The 24,258-nt window shown below is 42.9% G+C and overlaps 1 protein-coding gene across 1 annotated transcript in view; it reads left to right on the forward strand.

Moving 5' to 3' along the window:
• Positions 1-24,258, forward strand: part of ACOXL (acyl-CoA oxidase like) — a 256,960-nt gene that overhangs the window by 198,175 nt on the left and 34,527 nt on the right. Inside the window, exon 14 of the mRNA XM_046662297.1 lies at positions 17,980-18,089. Coding sequence (XP_046518253.1) covers positions 17,980-18,089 — 110 coding nt within the window. The remainder of the gene's footprint in view (positions 1-17,979; positions 18,090-24,258) is intronic.

Genomic DNA, 24,258 nt, shown 5'->3' on the forward strand with positions numbered 1-24,258 from the left:
CATAAACAGAACATTCCATCTAACAGCAGCAGAATAGACATTCTTCTCAAGTGCAGATGGAACATTCTCCAGCATAGATCATATGTTAGGTCACAAAACAAGTCTTAGCAAATTTAACAAGGTTGAAATCATACTATGTCTCTTTTCCAACCACAATCATGTGAAACTAGAAATCAATAACAGGAGGAAAACTGGAGAATTCACAACTATGTGGAAATTCCACAACACACTTCTCAATAATCAATGTTCAAAGAAGAAATTTAGAAGGGAAATAAAAAAATATCTTGAAAACACGAAAATGGAAACACAATATCCCAGAACTTATGGGACACAGCAAAAGCAGTTCTTAGAGGGCCATTTATGGTGATAAATGCCTACATTAAGAAAAAAGAAAGACCCCAAATAAACAACCTAACTTTACACCTCCAAGAACTAGACAAAGAAGAACCACCTAAGCCCAAAGTTAACAGAAGGAAGGAAATAACAAAGATCAGAGCAGAAACAAATGAAGTAGAGACCAGAAAAACAATAGAAAAAATCAATGAAAGTAAGATCTGAGTTTTTGAAAAGATAAACAAAATAGACAAACCTTCAGCTACACTAAGACAAAAAGAGGAGAGTCAAATAAGTAAAATTTCAGAAATGAAAGAGGAGACAGTAAAACTGAAACTACAGAAATGCAAAGGATTGTTAAGACACTACTGTGAACAAGTAAACCAACAAAATGGATAGCCTAGAAGAAATGGATACATTCTTAGAAGTATACACCCTACCGGGGCTGAATAATGAAGAAATAGAAAATCGGAACAGGTCAATAATGAGTAAGGGGATTGAGTCAGTAATCAAAATCTCCCAACGAAGGAAAGGCCAGCATCAGATGGCTTCACTGGTGAATTCTACCAACATTTAAAGAAGAATTAACGCCAATCCTTCTCAAACTCTTCCAAAAAACAGAAGTGGGGGAACATCGTCAAACTCATTTTACAAGGGCAGCATTACTCTGATACCAAAGCAGATATAGACACTACAAGAAAAGAAAACTATAGATATAGACTAATATCTCTGATGCATATATATGCAAAACTTCTCAAAAAAAATACTAGCAAACTGAATTCAACAACACACTGAAAGGCTCATATACCATGATCAAGTGGGATTATCCCTGGGGTACTGGGGTGTTTCAACATATGTAAATCAATAAAAGTGATCCACCACATTAATAGGATGAAAGATAAAAATCATATGATAATCCCAATAGATGCAGAAAATGTATTTGACAAAATTCAGCATCCTTTCATAATAAAAACCCTCAACAAATGGAGCATAGAAAGAATATTCCTGAACATAATAAAGGCTATATATCCCAGGCCCACAGCTAACATCATATTCACCAGTAAAAGTTTGAGAGCTTTTTTCTATTATTGCTATGTAGAATGGGAGCACTAGAAGCCCTTACTCAAGAAATTAGGCAGGAAAAAGAAATAAAAGACATCAAAATTGGAAAGGAAGAAGTAAAATTTTTTTCCATTTGCAGATGACATAATCTTATATATTGAAATCCTAAAGACTCCACCAAAAAAATTGTTAAAACTAATAAGTGAATTTAGTAAAGTTGCAAGATACAAAATCAACATACAAAAATCAGTTGCATTTCTATACCCTAACAAGAAAGTAACTGAAAAAGAAATCAAGAAAGCAATCTCATTTATAACAGCATCAAAGACAATGAAATACTTAGAAATAAGTATAACCAAGGAGGTGAAAGAGCTGTACACTGAAAACTATAAGACTTTGATGAAAGAAATTGAAGAAGGCAATAAATGGAAATGTGTCCCATGTTCATGGGTCAGAAGAATTAATATTAAAATGTTAATGTTAAAATTAATGTTAGAATTAATGTTAAAATTTCCATACTACCCAAAGCCATCTATAAATTCAATGCAGTTCCTATCAAAATTCCAAGGGCATTTTTCACAGAAATAGAAAAAACAATCCTAGAATTTGTGTGGCGCCACAAAAGATCCCAAAGAGCCAAAGTAATCATGAGAAAGAGGAACGAAGCTGGAGGCATCGCACTTTTTGATTTCAAACTATATTTCAAAGCTATAATAATCAAAATAATGTGGTACCAGTATAAAAAAGGACACATAGACCAATGGAACAGAACCAAGGGCCCAGAAATAAACCCATGCATATACAGTCAACTAATATTTGACAAGGGAGCCAAGAATACTCAGTGGGGAAAGGATAGCATCTTCAGTAAACGGAGTTGGGAAAACTGGATATCCACATGGAAAAGAATAAAATTGTATTCCTACCTTACAGCACTCACAAAAATTAACTTGAAGGGGTTTAAATACTTAACCATAAGAACTGAAACTAAAACTTCTAGAAGAAAACACAGGGGAAAAAACTCCTAGACGTTGGTCTTGCCAACAGTTTTTTTGGATATGACACCGAAAACACACGCAACAAAAGCAAAAATAAACAAGTGGAACTATATCAAATTAAAAAGCTTCTGCACAGCAAAAGAAACAATCTGTAAAATGAAGAGGCAGCCTACCGAATGGGAGAAAGCATTTGTAAGCCATGTATCTGATAAGGGATTAACTTTCAAAATATATAAGGAACTCAGACAACTCAACAGCAAAAAAGAAAATAATACAATTAAAAGATGGGCAAAGGACCTGAATAGACATTTTTCCCAAAGAAGACATGCAGATGGCCAACAGGTACATGAAAAGGTGTTAACAGCACCAATCGTCAGGGAAATGCAAATCCAAACCACAATGAGATACCTCATGCATGTTAGGATGGCTTTTATTAAAAATACAAGAGATAACGAATATTGGCTAGGATGTGGAGAAAAGGGAACCCTTGTGCACTGTTGGTGGCAATGTAAATTGGTACAGCCACTATGGAGAACAATATGGAGGTTCCTCAAAAAATTAAAAATTAAACTACCATATGCTCCAGCAATCTCATTCCTGTGTATGTATCTGAGGAAATTGAAAACAGTATCCCAAAGGGATATCCGCACACCCATGTTCATTGCAGCATTATCCACAATAGCCAATATACGGAAACAACCTAAGTGCCCATCGCTGGGTGAATGGACAAAGAAGATGTAGTGTACACACACACACACACACACACACACACACACACACACAGAGGAATTATGCAGCCATGAGAAAGAAGGAAATCCTGCCATTTGTGACAACATGGATGGACCTTAAAAGCATTATGACAAGTGAGATAAGTCAGAGAATGACAATCCTGTATGATCTCACTTATATGTGGAATCTAAAAAAACAGAACTTATAAAAACAGAAGAGTAGAATGGTGGTTACCGGAGGCTGGGGATGGGGAAATTGGGGAGATATTGTTTAAGGGCACAAACTTACAACTAGTAGATAAATCAGTTCTGGAGATCTAAGGCACAGCAGAGTGATTAGAGTCAACAATACTGTGTTATAAGATTCCCAGTTGCTAGGAGAATAAATCTTAACTGTTCCCAACAACAAAAAATGATAAATATGTGACATGCTAAAGTTTTAGCTAATGTGACTGTAGTGATCATACTGCAATGTATAAATGTATCAAACACCACATTGTACACCTTAAACTTACACAATGTATATGTCAATTATATCTCAGTTTAAAAAAAGAGAAAAAACGGGCAGAGGACCTGATTACTAATGAAGAGTCATGCAGACCTTTTTAGAGTGCTAGCCACGCATAAGTTTAGTCCACTGAAAACTAAAATGTTACATGGTACTCAGTGGCACCTCTCCCCTACCCTCCTATTATTTTAGCTTTTTAGATATCTATAGTAAAGTAAATTATTTGAGGGGAATTATTTAAGAATTGCCATTGAATTTGGTCTAGATTTAAAAATTGCCTGTCCTTTTGTCTCCCTCCTATCTAAATGTTGTTTTTTAAAAAACCTGCTCTTTAAGAATATCCAGTAATCAGACATAGCACTAATTCACATTCTCCCTCTCTCCTGGTGCTCCAAGTGTGTGAGGTTTTTCTACAACTTTCTCTTAGGGGGTATATTTTAAACCCAAGCACGTGGTTCAACATTGCTTGAGCCTAAAGTTGTGATTCAATGCTGTAATTGCAAGCTTGTGGGCACTATGGAAAGGTTGTTTAATTTAGTTATGGGAATGCAGTTGCAGTCACAGTTTCTATGAACAGAAGTGGAAGCACAGGGAGGAACAGGGACGGCTTGCTTTTGTCATGTAAATGGGAGCGTGGGCAATGAAAGGGAGGACGCTGGACCACAGAGGGCAGGGATGCAGGGATGTTGGGCGGCAGGGAGACTGAGCTGCCTGCTCAGGAGGACACATGCCAGCACAGAGGCAGAACACCTGTGCCATGAGAACCCATCCATACAAGGGCTTTCAGGGCCGGGCTGAGGAAGGAAGCCAGGGATGGTCTGGTTTTACGGTCGGCTAGAAAGGAGACCACTAGAAACCTTAAAACCAGATTGTGTAGATCTTCTTTGGCCAATTTTTCAGACAGACATCTTCCAGACATGTGCTGGAAAAGTACTACCTCAAGCCACAATCGAAGCTTAACAACAGCTAGAAACACTTATTCTATAAGTGGTGTGTGTCAAGGGTCCCCAAGACCACCCTCAGGCTTGACAGTTCCCTGGGAGGTCTCACAGGACTCGGCATGTAGCCATACTCAGGGTTAGGATTTACTGTAGTAAAAGGTAAAACACAAAATCAGCAGAGGGAACAGGCACACGGGCAAAAACCGAAGGAACCCAGGCGTGATCTTCCAAGACTCCTGCCCCACTGGAGTCACAGAGGACATGCTCAATTCTTCCAGAAAGAATTGTGATGGCACATGTGAAATGTCGTTTACCAGCTCATTAGAGACTCAGCACGCAAGGGCTTTTAGTGGGGGCTGGTCCTGTAGGCACCCTCTGCCTGGTACATATCAACATTCCAGGCTTTCAGAAGGAAAACGGATGGTGAGCACAAACCATATTGTTTGCACAGGTCAGGCAGAGGGAGCCACACTTATCAGTCAGCGAAGGTGGGAGCCCTCCCCAAATCCAGGTTCCCCGATGCCAGCCGAGGGCCGTCCATGCAGGCAGCCCTTTCGAAGAGCAGCAGTCTCAGGCCTGCTGTGTTAACTCTTTCCTGCAACGGTGCCACACAATAAGGCAGATGCCATTCCTGATTTTATTGGTAACAAGAGGGAGAATTAAAGGTGATGGATGGGGAAGCAATCTCAAGGCATCCAGAATTAGAAGGAAAGAAGAAGATACTTAGACACTGCAGCGTGCATTGGAGGACTAAAAACCAAGGGGAGGAGTCTGGTTCAGGATGATGGCATGAGCACCCGCGTTGCTGTTTCTCCATCTTCAGATCCTCTTGAAATAACTGGAAGAAAGAATAGAAAGAAGCAGATGTGCAGGGGTATTGACAGTGGGAGAGGGACCATCCGAGGACCAAGGAGTTTGGTAAACTTCTGGAGAAGGGACAGCAGATAGGATGAATTGAGGGATCAACAAGTGGACACAGCCGGAGGTGGGAGTTGCTTCCTCTGGCCGTCTCTGGAGAGACGCTGAGTCACAGGCATTGAAAGCAGGAGAGGGATTTGGGCGCAGAGCCAGGCATTTCTGCAAAGCCTGCCTAACAGCAGGACAGCCAGCCTCCCATATCGGAGCACTTGCCTGCAGCAGTAGCATCTGCCACGGCTCTGGAAACCTGCTCTGGGAAGGACCCAGGGAGGGCTTGGTCTCCTAGAGTGAGAGATGGAGACGCTTTGTGCTGGGGACAGAGTCAGCCTGCCTGCTTGCCACCAGCTGACACGCCCTACAGGAAACCTATCAGTTGACGTGGCTGCCCCGCATCCACACAGTGATGAGGAAAGTGGCGCTGGCTGTCTGCACTGCTCAACCTGGCCTTCCACTTGAGTGTTGGCATCTGTCCATACTTGGGGGTGGGGGCTACCCTTTTCTGGGCTGGATGCTTTTTTCATTCTACTTACAGAAGTAGAGTTAGAAATTTCAGGGACAGAAACTGGTTAATGAGTTTCACAGGATTCTGGTGTTACCTCAGTGCTTTCAACCCTCTGCTTGGAGGTGAGACTCTAGCAGTCCTGGCGGTGCTGGGCCTGTGGTCCCAGGATGGAGGAGAGGTAAGGCAGCAGGCATGTGCTTTCGAGTTTCTTCAGGCTTCACGTATTTCCCTTCAAGCAAGATGGAAGGTCTTCTGACCCTTTCGTTATTCTCCTGGGGCAGAGGTTGTAGGCCTTTGGTGAAATTTAATTACATCTTCCACCAAATCCAATTACCACCCACACCCATGAAATCCCATTATAACTTTCTTTTGCTGCATTAGAGATACACCAGGACAGGTGCCTTTCTAATCCAGCCGGGCCCATTTCCTAAAGAGCAGCAGTCAGCAGCTTTGCAAACCTTGTTCATTACTCCGCAAGGAGAGCAAAAACACAGAAATGCAAATGACCTGTAGCCTAACTTGCTTAAAGACCGTAGTTTCCTATAAGAAAGCTGATTCCTTAGGGATTTCAGGCCCTCAGGGGTATTTTCCCAAGGATATTCAGATATTTGTGTTTTGTTTTTCTTATTATTTCCAGCTTTTACTATAAAATTTTCAAACAGAAATTTCGAGAGAGAAATTGGAAAGCTAGTGCAATAACACTTGGGTGTGTGTATTCTTCACTTCCAAATGTCAATACTTTGCTATATTTCAGTGTTCTCTTTCTTATTCTCTCTATGTGTTTGTGTGCATGTAACCATTGGAAAGGAAATTGCAGATATCAAGACACTGCATCCCTAAATGTCTAAAATAAGGACATTTTCTTACATAAGCATAATACCATCATCACACATAAGCAAATGAACAATACTTCCATCATACTGTCTAATAAGGATGATCAGACACATAAGGAAAATCAACAACATGAAAAAGAAGGAGCAAGATGAACAAACAGAACTATTGGCACTGGGGGAAACAAAACAGAGAAACAAAAAGTAATCAGTAGCTAGAGATGCAGGACAACACTGCAGCCATCAAGCAAGAACAGCCTGCTATGAAAAGTGAGCATTCAGAGAACCATAGTGTGTTAGAACACAGTAACCATAGTGCAGAGAACCACGGTAAATTAAAGTGATATGTTTGCGAAATATAAAAACAAATCCAATAGAAGGGCTAACGGATAAGTTTGAGTATACTGCTCAGAATGAAGATCAGAAAAATCAAAGTGAAAGGAAATAAAAGGGAAAGGCTAAGAGATGTGGATGCTCCAGGTAGGAAATCGATGACAGTCCTGAAACGGGGAGCAGAATACACAGACGGGCAGCAAAATCTGAGAAATCAAAGAAGAAAATTTCCCAGATCTGAAGAAAGGCAGAAGTCTTGAGATTAGCAGGACCCACTGGGAAAGGTCAGAGCCTAAAAATAGCCTAGAGAATTTCAGATCACCAAGTAAAGACAAAGAGAGGGCCCCCAGCCTTAGACTGAGAAAACATCAGATTATTTACTAAGAAAAGAGAGTCACTTGACCTCAGCCCTCCCAGCAGCAGAGCTGACTGCTGGAACGCGCTTCGCAACTCTTAACACGCCTGTACATCCCTGGGCATCTCGTTCGCATTCAGATCCTGGGGTGGGTCCTGGGATTCTGAATTTCCGGCAAGCTCATAGGTGATGCTGAGGCTGCTGGTCTGTGGACCACACTTTGAGTGGCAAGAGTCTAGAATAAAATGGAACAATGTCTTGTTCCATTCAGAATTCAAAAGAATGTTATCTTGAATGTAAAACTTCATAGATAGCCAATTTATTGTTCAAATGTGAGGCAAAATAAAGACTTAGAGATATTCAAATGCTCAATAAGTTTACCTGCCATGCACTCTCTGAAAAATATTACCTGTAGGTGAACTACAGAAAAGGATAAAAGGAATTAAAAATTAGAAAGACCCGTCTGCTTTCTAGAGCTAACCCAAGGGGAGTACATGTAAAGAAACACCTGCATAGTGGTGCCGTGGCCAAGGCCAGAACACCGTTAGTCCAAATTAGATCAGGAAGTCAGACAGGTCAAAAGAATGACTTCAAGAAGGAAATGTTTTCAGTACAACAAATAGAGCAATTAAGAAGCAGGAAGATCTTACTGATGCGATGGAAGAGGCATAGGTTTCTTCTGGATGAAGGGGGGAAAAGTCCAGTAAGGCTCCAGAAAAAACAAAGCCACTCAAGAAAAGCATGCTCCAAAAATGGAGCAAACGAAAACATGGCATGAGAATCTGTTTAACCTTCACACTTGAAAGAATCTCTTTCTAGCAGAACAAAAACTACTTAAGAAGGGTTATTTCTGGAGTGAGGTCCTGGAGGTAAGGGGTTTTCCTTTTCATTTAAGACCATTTCATATGGCTTAAATTTTAAAAATAAAGTATATTTAAAACCACTTTAAAAAACTCTTTTTATATTTAAGGGGGGGGAGGGAAGGAAAGAGAAAGAATGAAGAGTGACAAAGAAAGGAAGTCCTCTCTGAGAGAGAGGACAAAGACTGATGTCTCTCTCTCTCACACACACACACACACACACACACACACACACACAAATACACACATGGCCCTTACCCTACAGCCGTAGTGTTCTCCCCACCCCCACTGTTGGGGAGAATTCCAAATTCTTCCCCAAGACAAGCAAGACCTCAGGTGTTAGAATGGGGTCTTGGGACTGGTATGGTGGCCGGTGAGGACAGGACCTCAGCCTGAAGAACCTGGGCTCCCTCTGTTTCAGGTAGGAATCACGCAATAAACCTAAGAACTTTCTCCTGGGACCCCAACCTTCTGGCTGTAGGTGAGGCCCAGGGATCAGCAGGTGGAGCTATTGAGATGCCAGAAGGAAAAAAGTGCATAGACCCCTAAAATCAGAGGGGAAGTTCGAGTCAACCCAATCGCAGGTCCACGGAGCATCGGGTCTAAAGGGTCTGAGATCCAGAAGGCAACGGCAAGGGTGTGAGGAGCAGCTGCCACAGGAGTGATGGGGTTAGGGGTGACAGTTCTGCTTACCTAAAGATCAGCTGCCTTCCTCTTCTGAGGGCCTCTTGGAAAGAAAGATAAGGGGGCAGGCTGAGGGCCTGCCTGACCCGGCAGAATCAGGGGCTAATAGTTCAAGGGATCGTCCCAAACACCTACAGATGGAGAGTTATGCCCAGAATCCCCCCGGATGATGGCAGCAACAATTAGGAGGAGGTATGTGACATGAAAGCAGAGAGGCAGGCAGAGGGCTGCCTGGTGAGGGCTGTGAAGGCCGAGGGTGGAGCTGCCAGGAGTGGGCTTGGGGCGGAGTCTCAGCCTAGAGGTGGGAGGCGGTGCCCAGGCCAGGAAATGGAGCGAGGAGGACAGCTGGAAGATCTGCTCAGGGGATGCAATTGACAGCAAACGTTTACAAAATGTGGGCATGTGGGAGCCCTTGGAGGGGTTTGGGGAGGATGCACTCTTAGAAAAGCTGACCAGGGCTGTTCAGACGCACATCCTCTTTCTGTCTTTCTAACCCATTGGCCCGTACACAAAGCTGGCGCTAAGTTTTTCCAGACCAGATGCCCCAGCATCTAAATATTGAAAGCTCCCCTCGAGGACTCGGCGTGTGAGATTTTGAAGGAAGGGAGCCTTCTGAATCTGAATCTGGGCCGCTTGCTTATCTTGACTTTTCTGCTCCCCAAAGTGACTTCCTCATTTTCCGTACAGCCAAATTGATTTTGGTATTGTTTTTCAAATTGGAAGCTATGAATTCTTTACAGGAATCTGTTAACTTTTGATTTTGATGATAATATAAACAGAAATAGTCGGAGTTATATAGATTGTCTGGGTAACAACTGTATAACCAGAGACTGCCGTGGGCTCCCGGCCCTGGTCTTGGTGTTTTTAAGCCCTTGGGCACCAAGTAACAACACCTGGATCACCAGGGACCGACAAGGAAAGAACAGATGCAGGTTTTCTATGACTAAAAAGACGTGTTTGTGCCAAGTGAAGGCCAAGGGTTGGATGGTACGAGGCGCTGCTGGAGGGAGGGTTCCCAGGCCCTCAGGGAGACTGGAGGGGGCCGGGCTTCTCCCCACAGCCCTTGGCGGTGTGGGCATGACCCGCCCACGGGAACCTTCCTGGGCCAAGGGGGGCCAAGTTCATGCTGCAGGACGCAGTCTGCCACATGTCATTAGGGCTGTAGATTTGAATCTCATTGGTTTTGTAGTTTTGCTTGTATTTAATTTCATAGTTTACAGTTGAACAAGAGCTATAAACATAAGGTGTTTATATCTAGTTTTGTGTTTGAACAGGTCTAAGTAACATTATAATTTGAAACAACTTAAGTCAACATTGGGGGTTAAGGAGAACATGTTTTTTCCTTCGGAAGGGGTATGTACGTCACTCGAGTTGTAGAAAACGTCGCAGGATTTCTTCTCATTGTCATTTATTTATTTATTTATTTAGTCGAAGATTTAAAGACGTCGATTACTTTCTCTTTTTAATTAAAAATAAATAAGTACACAAGTACTGTCGATTCCAGCTACCCTGGACGTCTTGTTGTTGTTGTTAAGGTTTGGGCTTCAGGAGGGGCCTGATGGGCCTGCACGCACAGTGGGGCGGGAGGAGAGGAGGGGGATGGGAGAGGGATGAGGGTGGGAAAACCTGGGGCGACAGCAGCACCGCCCTGCCCTGGGGAAAGTGGGCAGATTAGCTCTGGGGAGTCCAACTTGGACCCAGCTGCTTATGGGGTTATCAGTCAGGACACGTTTGGCCGTGTGGCATAGAACAGCCAACCAACATGGCCCAGACCATAGGAACTCTCTCATCCTCCGTGGCGACCCCAGGGCTGGCTCAGTGCCTGTCTGCTCTTGAGGCCCCAGCCTCTTTCCAGCATTCAACTCCGCTGACATCCGCATGGTTCCGGGTGGTCTCATCAGCATCCCCCAATCGTGAGGCATTAGGGAAACCTTCCCCAGAAGCCCTCGGTGGAGTTCCCCTCAGGTCCCACTGGCCCGGACTGTGCAGTTTGCCGATGCCCTAGCTGGATGGAAGCGGAGGGTGAGCCTGGGGTATTTTCCACTTCTTTAGTGAGAAGGGGTGTGGGCTGGAAAGAGCAGTCTGTGTGGGACACGGGAATTGTGACTAGTAGCAGGCAGCAGTTGCCCGCAGGGTAGGTGTGCTCACAGATGGCCGATTCATCAGGGCAGCGGGGCTGGGCAGGGTGGGCGGCAGGGGCTCCCAGCCTCCTCATACCCATTGTGTGGGATCCTTGGACTAGGCCTGCCCCTTAAGGGTTTACCAAACCACTGGTTTTCAGGGCAGAGACCTAAAAACTGCAGTAAGTCCATGAAATAGCGCACCCTGGGGGCTGGGGCAAACCCAGGCATCCCTGCCCCTCTTCAGGGGGCTGCTGCTTACCTCCCTCTGACTGTGCCTCGAGGGAACGTGGGTTCAGGCTTCCTAGAAAGCCCTACCTTTCAAGAGAAGGGGAGCACACAATTCGTTTCCAATGTTAAAGGGCTGGGGGTAGTCAAACAAAACACATCTGTGGGGCGGGCTGGGACGCAGAGCCTGGCACTCCACAGATGTAAACCTCTTAACCCTGCTCACGGCCTTTGAAAGTTTCTGCTCTAGAAAATATGGCTTTAGAAGTGGATGGATGAGGTGGGTGCCCCTCCCTGGGAGGCATGCGGAGAAAGGGTGAGCATCTCAGGGTCCCTTCCTGCAGTCTAGTACGTTGCACGGAATTTACCTGGCACACCTCGGGGTTGGGGCTGACCTCTCGCGACAGGAAGTGCCTTTATCTGAGCCTTCACCACAAGAGGCTGCAAAGGAGGGGGCTCTGGATAAGGACGCCCGCGGAAGCCAGGGAGGGAGGCCTCATCATCAGGTTTCCCTGACACTGACTGATGGTGAAGCCCTCGGTCTAGCCTCTCTCAGAGTTAGAGCCTCACCTGTACAATGGGCATCATCCACCTTTTAGGGGCGGGGGGGGGGGGGGGGGGGGAGGAGAAAGGGGAGGGAAGGAGGGGGGGGGGGAGGATGGTACGGGAGTGGAGCAGGGGAGAGAAAGAGAGAAAGAGCAGGGAAGAAGGAGATAAAGGATAAGAGGGACTGGAAGAATTCCCTGTTCCGTTGTCTGTTGCATAACAAACCACCCCTAACTTCCAAACTTTAGTGGCATAACACCACAACCACTTTGTTGCTCTCACGGATTCTGTGGGTCAGCATTTCCGACCAGAAATAGCAGAGGTGGCTCATCTGGCAGCCTCCAGGTGCTGACATTCCGGCCTGTCACTGGCTCACCATGACCCTGAGGATGAGTCAGCTCCTTAGGCTGGTGGCCAAGGCCCTTCACGTCTGGCCCCTGCCCCCAGCCTGCCTGCTGCGCACTCCGGGTACTCCTGCTTCTCCGTGCGCCTGTGCCTTTTGAGGTGCTCTTCCTGCAGCCGGAAAGCCCTGTCTCCTCTCCCCAGTTCCTTCTCAGCTTCAGAACTTAAGTCAAGTGTGAGTGGCTTGGTTCCTAGTCTGCTTCCCTCCCCTGCCTGTCCCTCAACCCACTGAACTCTGAATTTACCTCTGTCCCCCTCGCCACGCTGTACTCCTACTGTCCGTCCCTGCCTGTCTCCCCACACATTGTGGGTTCTTGCATTGTCTTTATACCCCCAAAGCCCAACAGAGCCTGGCGCACAGTAGGTGCAGCGTAGGTGTGGAATTATGAAGAGCACAGACTCTGGTTTTAAGTCCCAGCCCCACCACTCCCTGGCTGTGTGACCCTGGCAGCTTGCTTAACCTCTCTAGGCCTCAGTTGCCTTATCTGGACAATGGGATGATTCTGTTAACTACCCAGAGTTTTCATGAGCATTAAATTAAACTCCATGTGAGGAGTTTGGAACAGGGCTTAGCCTTGGTAGACGCTGAGAGAGAATGGCAATCGTTACTATCAGGCGATGAATAAATGAACGCACAGATGAATGAAGCTTATCCATGAATGAAGCTTCCTCCGGGATGCCTTCCCTGATCTTCATGGGAAAGGGGTCTCCTTGGACTCGCTGTGCTTCTGTGCCTGTCATGTTCCTGACAGATGCCACCTAGTGCGGTTGTCTGTGCGAATGCTGATCTTCCTACAAGACTGGATGCCCCTCGGGGGCAGACCTTTCTTATTCATCTTTTTAATCCCCGCCATGCTCCATGGAGACAGCAGGGGCCTTGTACATAGTAGGTGCTGCATAAATGCGGGTGGGATGAAGGAAAGAAACCAAAAAGATGCACTTTATTTTCTGTTGAGAAGAGACAGTGGGAAGAGAAGTTAAATTTGGTCTAGATTTAACTAAAAACCAAACAAACAAAAACTAACCACTCTTAAGTTCAGTTGAGCGGTGCGTGAATTTTTCTGGGCTTAAATCAGTGTTTGGCACCCGTCCATCCTCCTCAGGATAAAATTCGAGTCCATGTGAGAGGCCCAGCAATTACTCAGAGCGGTGTACGTACGTGTTGGTCTATGTGTTAATTAAAAGTCGTTCTTCCTCTCCTCTCCTTCCTTTCCCTCCCTCCCTCCCTCCCTCTCTCTCTCTTTCTTTTCTTCTAGGCAGGGACTCTTTACACAGTCTCCTTAAAGAAATCTTGCCTTGATGGGCTGTCCAGCATCTAAAGAGGTAAAATGTTAAAATGCCTAGTGGAAGATCATGTCCGCTTGGTCTTTTTTTCATTTTGCCCTGCGCCCATTATGTATTATTATGTGGCCAGCCCTGCCTGGGGCATGCTTTGGGACCCCAATGCCATAAGTACTGCCACTTTGAGTGACTCCGTGGGCCTACATGGTCACTCCGCTGAGGGCGCCCCGCCGCCTGGCTCGTCCTTGTTACAGGGTGGACGACGTCTGGTGGCTTTTCCTTAGACACTGCGTTTTTCTGTTCTAATTGGCTCTGAGTGTTTCTACCTTGGCAGCAGACACTTCTTATTAGACTTTTTAATCCAAGCTTCACTGAACCTGACATAAGTCAGTGAAATACTTAGTGTGTGGAAATGCTAGCTGTTTCATAGATGCCTTGAAAAACCATTTGACCTAAAAAATAACTTTTATTGATGTTACATAATCAGTGCTGCCTAATGCATATGATAGTCATTATAAATGCATGTTTATGATGTCATTATTCTGCACAACTGCTTAGGCTCATAGTTTCCAAATGTTGGCTGTGGATTAGCTTGATTTCTCTCGCAGATGGGAATCTTTTTAAAAGGAAAGAATCTAGCTGCTCTGACTGCTCAGTCCCCTAGAGTTCTCTTAAGCAAGGGGCTCCAGAGCAGGTGCACCAGGCCTCAATCACTGTGAATTAATCAAGTATATAGAAGAAAATAAAGAGTGTTCACGTGTAGAACCGGAGAACTGCATGAATACCCACAGAAGCAACACCACCACCAAAATAATCACCTAGAAAGAAGTAACACCACGAGTTATCCTAAGAAAATCCGGTGTGAGTATTTAAAACGCTAGACTTTGATAAGGTGTCACTATTTGTATTCCAAAAAATAATATTTTGGGGCTGGCCTGCCATTGTAATGGTTAAGTTCACACGCTCTGCTTGGAAGGCCCAGATTTGCAGGTTTGGCTCCTGGATGTGGACCTACACCACTCATCAAGCCATGCTGTGACGGCAACCCACATACAAAATAGAGGAAGACTGGCACAGATCTTAGCTCAGGGCCAATCTTCCTCAACAAAAATAATAATAATAATATTTCATTTTCAAAATGATCTATTACTGGGTTCATTTTAAAATAATGAAATCTCTACTGCAACTAAAACATTCAAGGTATAAAAATGTGATTGAATTTCCTGGTTTTGGTAATCACTGCTGCTACGTAAGATATGGCTTTTGGGAGGATGGGGGTGATGACTAGATGAAACCTGTACTATTTTAATTTGGCAACTATTTGTGTCTCTATTTTAAAATAGAAAGTTAGAGAATTTTATATATAAATATATATATAATATAGTATATTAAGTGTATGCAGGAACTTGCCTGAGAGGTAAAAACAAGCACATCATTGAGCTCAGTCTGGATGGTGACTGATGTCTCCTTGCCTCCCCCTGGTCATTTATCAAATCAAGTCTTGGATTTAGAGACTGTAACGCCCAAACCACGTGGTAGCTTGTAGCTTCAGTCACTTAATCTTTCACTCAGGGGGCATGAACAGCAGAAAATCAACTCATTTTTAAAATCATGTTCTCTTGTCTCATGACCTAGAAATGGAAGGGAGATGCCACAAACAAGGAGCAAAAAGGAGCAAAGGTCCAAACTGAGGGATCTGCTTTTGTGATATTAGCCAGGACCTAATTTGTCTATGTTTTAAAAGTATAGCACCTGCACTGGATTATTATGTCATTCTAATTTTAAATCTAGTTAGAATGAGTTCATTTTCCCAATTTAAATTGCTTAAATCAGAAAAGTAGACATTGTGGCAAAAGTTAACAGAAATTGTTAAGGAGTTGAACAGATTGGATAAGATATTGAAAACAGGAAGGGAAATTATTTAGTCATTCACTCAGTCAACAAAGATTTCTCACCTCTCGACCGTGTCACATGTTGTCTGATGGCACAAGGATGAAGGAATTCTGACCTCCTGGCACTTACTTTCCAGGGACTGGAGGATGACAAACCAATAAGCACATTGTTGTGCTCTCTGTCATCAGGTAGCCATAAATGCAACGTAGAAAAATAAAGCAAAGCAAAGAATGGAGGGGTGAGAATCAGAGGAAGCAATTTTTAATGCTGAGAATGATGTTGCTCTTGTAACAAGAGAGAGACAAATAAATTATAAATTTAATAGATCTGCAAAGACAAAGAATGTAAATGCTCATCCTAGCGATGTGTCAGTGAAACTGAAGTTGATTGCTATATCATTTTGATTTTAATTCTAGTCAAAGTTAGTTAATTTTTCCCATTGCTGGCAGTGTTTGATTTTCACACTTATTTTGTATAGCAGCAGCCTTAAAAATATTTATGTCCTGGGGCCAGCCTGGTGGCGCAGTGGTTAAGTTCGCACATTCCACTTTGGCAGCCTGGGGTTTGCTGGTTCGGATCCCGGGTGCGAACCTACGCACCACTTGTCAAGCCATGCTGTAGCAGGCATCCCACATATAAAGTAGAGGAAGATGGGTGCGGATGTTAGCTCAGGGCTAATCTTCCTCAAAAAAACCAAAAAATGTCCTTTGACCCATAATACAGTGATGCTTAGGCTCATTGGGTCTAATGCCCTCTTTTTTATAATAAATATTTTGTAACACCCTCTTTTCTATCATGAAATGAAATCTTGGATAATGTAACCTATCTAGAGACATAATTTCAAGAATTCAAGAAACTCCTTCAAAGAAACAAAGGGAAAGTAATTTATAATAAACGTAACAACATAGTAAGACATATCAATGCCCGCATCCGTGCGTGGAGTTACTGTGGCGGCCTCCAAAGCAGACTAGGGACCAGTCACAACTGGGAACATCACACCAGCTGACTGGCCCAAAGCAAGTCCTCAGGCCACCTCTCATCCCGGGGGGCAGGAGAGTCTAATTCTCCCACAGGCCCAGATCAGGAAGAACCTGAAAGCTTTGGTGTAACTGAGTCAGGCTCCAGGCTGTCAATTGGATGCTTGTGTTTGACTAAGTGACCTTAGACAGGACACTGCATGTGACACAGTCCTCTTTTGGTTGAGGCTATCCCATGCACTGACACCTGGCTCTGCCCACCAGTGCCACGAAAGCTACCCCCAGCAAATATGCTTTGCCAAGTTTCCAACAGCCCTCTCGTAGGCAGGCTAGCCCTCTTTAAGAACCTTTGCATCCATCAAGCTCATGGGACTTATTCTCAGATAGTAATCATAAAAAGGACAACGCTGTTTGTCTGAATATATTGATGTCAAGGTTATTAATGACAGTATAAAGTTGGAAACAATGGAAATATCTTAAATGAATGGAAGATTTAATTAGCTATGATTTTTCCAAACAGGGAATATTATACAGTCATTAAACAGAGAAATAGAATCCAAAAAGCAATGTGAACCCAAAATATCACTTATGATATACCATTGATTGAAAGCATACGTGACATGTAATCTACATAAAAACGCAAATGTGTATGAGACAAAGAAGGAAATATTCTAAAATTGGTGGTCATATGAGAATGCATCAGTTAATTATTGCTGTGTAACAAATGACCCCAACATTTGGTACCTTAAAACAACAAGCAGTTGTTAGCTCATGGTTCTGCGGGTCAGCAATTTGGGCTGGGCTCACCCTGAGTGATTCTTCTGCTGGTCTTTTTGGACTCACTCGTACCATGATGGCCAGTTAGAGGCTTGGCGGAGCAGGTTAGTCCAAGGTGGTCCCACTCACGTGTCCAGCAGTTGCTGCTAGCTGTCAGCTGGGCCTCTCTCTGCAGCCGGCTAGCCATGGACATCTTCTCTTAACGAACCTGGAAACGTGCACAATATTTTAAGCCTGAATTATAACTTTAAAGCTGCTGAAGGAAGAGATTGATAGAGATCATTTTGTGTGTACATTTTAATACTATTTCACAAAGGTCTAATTAACCACAGAATATCAGAGTCAAAAGGATGACAGACCAGCCATCTGTCTGGTCCCAGGAAGACAGGTAGGTTTTATCTGAAGTGTCAACTAAACTAGCTGGTGCTAGACTGGCATTAGAGGCTGGTGTCTCCAGGGGATAGAGAGCAGTGTGCGGTTAGCTGGGCAGCCAGGTTGGCCCCGGGGTCCGGATTGAGAGCGGTGAGGTAAGACCACACACTGGCCGTGGGAAACTGAGGCCCCTGGAAGCATGAGCTCTTGTATTTGATTCCTTCCAAGGAGTCTGCTCAAAGCAAATAGACCTTATCTGGCTGCAGCATTTAAAGACACTGGCATTTTTTACATTTTTGACAAATGACTGACAAACGGTAAACTCTGTGCACAGGTGGTGGTGCGGGAACTGTTGGCTCAATACACCAAACAGTATGAAGAAAGACCGATCACTAGCCTGCTGCAGAGCTGGGCCAAGTCTGGGGGAGACAAGCTGAGAACCAGGTATGTAGCTGCTCAGGCTGTCGCTGTCCTTGGCCCTCAGTGTCCTCTTTTTGAGCCTGAGTGCAAAGAGCCTTGTCGTGGCACAGCTCACTCTTGTTTAAATTTTCAATATTTGGCATATGCAAAAAATACACGAATATGTGACATCAATGCTCGTGCGCACCCTCCCCAACTTGAGAGCCAGAACATTGCTAAATTCTGTTTTTTCTACTTGTGTTCCCTCTTTATTGCATGTTCACTGTTCCAAGCACTTTATGGGGTTTAATCCTAAATACCCTATGAGGTAGGTTATTATTTCCATTTTCCAGATGAGGAAACTGAGGCACAGAGGTTAAGTATCTTGCCCAAGGTTACATGCTAATGAGTGACAGAGCTAGGATTTGAACCCAGACAGTCTGGCTTCAGGATCCACGCCTTTGGTTGTCTCTATTGATTTTTTAGTATTGTTTTTAAGCTTGATAAATAAGGCGTATTGTATGTGGTATTCTGTAGCTTCCTGTTTTCTCTCAATATTTTGTTTCTAAGATTCATCCAATTGTTACGGGTAGCTGAAGAGCTGCTCTCTTTGCTCATATTTCATCATGTACACGTACCACTATTTACTCATCCATTCTAATCTCCAATATCAGCAGACATTTGGGTCGTTTTTGATATTTTGCACAAAGCTCTTCTGAAAACTCTTGTACGTGTTTTCTGGGGAATACGTGTAAGAGTTTCTACAGGGCTTTCAAATTTAGTTGCCGTGACTCAGAGCAAGAAATAAATTTTACATTACTGCTGACACCCACACATCCGTAAAGTGCCCCCTCAATAGACACAACTGAAGCAAACATTTCATAAAACACTGCTCATCCTATCACTCATCATGCTCCTTAATGTTTTCTAATTTTATTTTTTGAAATATTGATCTCAATCCTTTACATTGATTTCCTGACCCATTAGTGATTTGCAATCTGTTGTTTGAAAAACAGTCAATAGTGTACATTACCTAGGAGTGAAATTGCTGTGTTGTAGGTGTGCTGACGTTCAACTTTACTAGATAGTGCCAAATTATTTTTCAAAGTGATTGCATAAATTTATACCCCATGAGCAGCATGTGTCCTGTGGAACCATATCCTCACCAACACTTGGTATTTTCAGGCTTGATTTTTGTGAACACAATATAAAAAAAAAATCTCTCACTGTGACTCTAAATTGCATTTTCCCTATTACTATTAAGGTTGAGCATACTTTCACATGTTTATTTGCCATTTGAATTTCTTCTTATGTGAAATAACTGTTCATGTGTTTTGCCAATTTTTCTATTATTTTTGTTTCACTGATTTTTAGGGGCTCTTCATCCTTTGCTGTTACAGACGTCACAATCATCTTCCCCAAGTTTGTGGTTTGTCTTGTATTTTCTTTGTGGTGCCTTTTGGTCAACATAAATTCTTAAGCTACAATTGGATTTATCAATCTTTTGTTTATATTCCACACTTTCTTCACCTTGTCTACTTTGAGACCATGAAATATATATTTTTTAAAGTTCGTGGGTTTCACCTTTCACATTTAAGTCTTGAATCCATTAGGTTCAGTCTATGGTGTGAGGAGGGATCTCATTTCATTGTTTTCTCCCTTAGGGATTGTCAGTTGTTCCAGCCCCGTTTGCTGATTGACTGTCCTTTCCTAGTGATCTCCAAGGCCCCCTCTGGCATGTACTAAATTTCTATAAACGTGGGAGTCCATTTTTGGGGCTATTTTGTTCCTAGTCTGTTTGTATATCCTTAATCTAACAATGCATTGTTGCAATGATGCTAGCTTTATAATTACATAATATACTAATATATAATAGAGATTCAGAGTTATGTTGGCTGTTCTGGGTCTTTCACACTTCCATATAAGTTTTGGATCAGTTTGTCAAGTTCCTCAAAAAAAACCCCAAACCTACAGATACAAAAAAGGAAAATATTCTATGATTGCACACATATGGGGTATCTAGAGTAGCAAATTCATAGACACAGGAAGTAACATAGTGGTTACCGGGGCCGGGCGGGGGAGGGAATGGGGAATTATTGTTTAATGGGCACAGAATTTTAGTTTTGGATGATGAAAAAGTTCTGGAGGTGGAGAGTGGTGACGGTAGCTTGATGTGAATGCACTGAATGCTGCTGAACTGTGTTCTTAAAAATGGCTACAATGGTAGATTTTATGTTATGTATATTTTACCACAATTTTTAAAAGTCTGCTGTAATTTTCTTTGAAAGTGTATTCGATCTATATATTTTCAGAAAAATTGACATATTTATAAAACCAATCTTCCTCTCAAACATTTTAACCTTGTAAGTGTCTTCCAGAGGCTTAGCATTTTCTCCATGCGTAGCATATCCTTTCATAGATTTATTACTAGGTACTTTGTAATTGTGTTATTGTTATAAAAAGAATATTTTTTAAATTACATTTTTGGTTATTGCTGGTTTATTATAAATGCAGTTGACTTCTGCATATAAACCTGCCTGGAAAGCATTTCTTCTAAATGTATCTATAGATTCCTTGCGGTTATTTTTTCCATAGACAGTTGCGTCATCTGTAAATAAGGAGTTTTTCTTTCTTCCTCCTCAGTTGTTATTCCTTTGATTTTTTTGTCTGTAGAAGCTGTTCTTTTGTCTTATTCCTGGTTTTGAAAAGAATTAGTTTAACACTTCTAGTAAGAATATTTGCTGAGGTTTTTGGTAGACACATTTTGCTTCCTAAAGAAGCTCCGTCTATTATTTTGAACGTATTCTTGTCATTGCTAGATGATGAATTTTACTGAAAATGATTTTTTGCACCAATTGAAATGATCTTACGATAGTTCTTTAGCTGGTAATTTGAGAAATAACCCTTGTAAATCTTTTAATGTGAAACAACCCTTGCGTCCCTGAGAAACGTTCAATTTTTCATGCTTCATTATCATTTTTACATTTTCCTGGGTTTGGTTTGCTAGTAGTATTATTTTTTAGAATTTTTGTTTACTTATTGGCTTATCATTTTCCTTTCTTGTACTTCCCCGATTTGGATTTTTGTCAAGTTTTACTGTTCTCATACAGTTATGCGGGGAGCAGTTTCTTATTCTGTGGGAGAATTTGATAAGTTATCTGAAAACTATCTGGGTCTGGGAGCATGTTTAATCTGCTGATTCAATTAGTTTAATTGTTTTAAGACCATTTAGGCTCTCTCTTCTCGTGTCAGTTTTGGTATATGGTATTTTTCTAGGAATTTATCCATTTGGTTTCGAATTTATTGGTTTAAGGCTTTTGTACTATTCTCTAATTATCTTTTTAACTCCTGCTAGATCCGTAGTTATGTCCCGTTTGTCGTTCCTAAAATTATTTCTTGTACCTTCTCTTTTCTTTATTGTTTAATCTCACCAGATATTTGTCTAGTTTATTATTTTTTCGAACAACCAGCTTCTCCCCTTATCGACCCTCTGTCATACCTTTGCTTTCCACTTCATTGACTTATGCTCATAAATATATTGTCTCCTTTATTCTGCTTTTGAGGCGCTTATTACGCTTTTTTTCTTTTGTGTTTTTTTAAATTATTATTTTCATTTGGAGACAGATTATTGGTCTCCATCACCCAAGTGTATTGAACTAATTTCCAAGGAAACTATTCATTAGAAAATATAATATTAGAATCCTGATTACGAACATGGGAAATAGAATAAATGAGAGTATGGGACTCTTCATATCTGCTGGCATGAAGTGAAATTAAGAAATCTGTCGTCTGTCCTTCCCCCCACACTCCATTTTTTTCTTTTTTACTACTGCTCAGATTCCTGTTTATTCACACTGTAGTCTACCTTAAAGCTTGAAAACATCAGCTTCCATATCCCAAGACTCTTTCACTTAAGTCTCCTCGGTTTGAATGTCTCAATTTGTCCTGTGCGTCTTTTTAATATTTCCAGCCCTGAATGGGCATTTTACAGTACTGATAGCATTCCCCTCCCAGGTTACTCGTTTGAAAAGCTTCCAACATAAAAGGACTTGAAAGAACAATGCAATTCTCATCAGAATCAGTTTCATCCATTCAGGAAACTTCTTCCCAAACTGTCCGCAGATCATCTGTCCTTTCATTTCTTTTCCAGATAGCAGAGCAGGGCTTGTTTTCATCGTTTTGGAAGCATAGCAGACTCTCACTCATATGCAAATCTCTATTCCTAACAGATTTTCCAGGATAGACTTGAGATGTGCCAAAGGCAGTATTCCAATTGTAAATATTTGGAAAGTTCCAGTCCATTTATTTTTGTCTCGGTTATTAACCTCCAAAACAGTACATATCTCTCTCCCACACATCCAGATTTTACTGATTCAGTCTGTCTGTGTTTATCTACTTAAGTCCCAAAACTTTACTCACTCTGATTTTTATGTCTATTAAGAGCAGCCTTTGTCATCCAGCATGTTTTCAGCACACTCTGTGTCCTGGGAACTTCTCTAGGCGCTTGTGATGCAGCAGCGACTGTGGGTTCCCAGTCTTCACGGAACTTATGCTCTAGAAGAGCAGTTCGAAGGCAGTCATATTCAAGAGAAGAACCCATGAGCAGGTGGGGACATGAGGAAAGATGGGCTGAGAACTTCCCCGTGCCCTGACACCCCTCCATGTAGGCAGCCATTTGTGTGGGCACCCAGAGATACCCCTCATCTGGACTGTAGGAGAGTTAGTCACGGTGCTGAAAAGGCGCCATGAGACTAGGTGAGGAGGGCAGGGCCTGGCTCTGAGAGGGGCTGTACCTGGTTCTGCCAGCAGCTCCATTCAGTCCTTTCCTGTCCCAGTGAGTGTGTCTCTCCCCCTCCCCCAAGGGGCTTCCCCTGGAGCTCCCCCTGCTCTTATCAGCCCATGATCCCTAGGAGGCTGTGGGGGTTGAGGAAAGTCCAGATTCTGTATTGTGCTTGAATGTTTTGCCATTATTATATTATGAACATTTTCAAATATTTAGCAAAATTGAAAGAATGTTAGTGAACTGTCATATACCTACCATCTATACCCTACTGCTAACATGTTACTATACTTGCTATGTCACATATATATCCACGTATCAGCCCCTCAACCCACCCACCAATTCATCTTTTTTTTTTTGATGCATTTCAGAGTAAACTGCAGACAGCATACTTCTAAGAGACATGAACATCGTTAACTAGAGCTCAATATTTGGTTACAGTTTTTTCACCCTATGTAGAATTTGAATACAATGAAATGCAAGATCTTGGGGGCTGGCCCCGTGGCACAGCGGTTAAGTGCACAAGTTCCACTTCAGCGGCCTGGGGTTCGCCAGTTTGGATCCTGGATGCGGACATGGCACTGCTTGGCATGCCATGCTGTGATAGGTGTCCCACATATAAAGTAGAGGAAGATGGGCACGGGTGTGAGCTCAGGGCTAGGCTTCCTCAGTGAAAAGAGGAGGATTGGCAGCAGGTGTTAGCTCAGGGCTAATATTCCTCAAAAAAAAAAAAAAAGAAAAGAAAGAAATGCACAAATCTTAAGTGTGCATTCATTGAGTATTGACAAATTGCATATACCTGTGTAACTAAAACCATTATTAAGTTATAGCTCATTAGCAACACTCCAGAAGGTTCTCTGATGTTCCTTTTCAGTCAATTTCTGTGACCACAACCCCAGATGCAGCCACTGTTCTGATAGTTTTCTACCGTAGCTTTTCCTGTTCTGGAATTCCACCTAAGTGGAACCATACAGCACGTACTGTTTTGTAGCTGGCTTATTAACTCAGCATAATGATTTTGTTTTTTTCTTGAGGAAGACTGGCCGTGAGCTAACATCAGTGCCCATCTTCCTCTACTTTATATGTGGGACACCTACCACAGCATGGCTTGCCAAGTGGTGCCATGTCCACACCCGGGATTCCAACTGGTGAACCCCGGGCCACCAAAGTGGAACATGTGCACTTAACCTCTGCGCCACTGGACCAGTCCCCGCATAATGCTTTTTGAGATTCACTCGTGTTGTCATGTATATTAGTTCCATTTTTGTGTGTGTGTGAGGAAGATTCACTCTGAGCTAACATCCATTGCTAGTCCTCCTCTGTTTTTTTGCTTGAGGAAGGTTAGCCTTGAGCTAACATCTGTGCCAGTCTTCCTCCACTTTGTATGAAGGATGCCTCCACAGCATGGCTGATGAGTGGAGTGGGTCCACACCT

Source organism: Equus quagga, chromosome 5 (assembly GCF_021613505.1).
Source record: "Equus quagga isolate Etosha38 chromosome 5, UCLA_HA_Equagga_1.0, whole genome shotgun sequence".
Taxonomy (NCBI): Eukaryota; Metazoa; Chordata; class Mammalia; order Perissodactyla; family Equidae; genus Equus; species Equus quagga.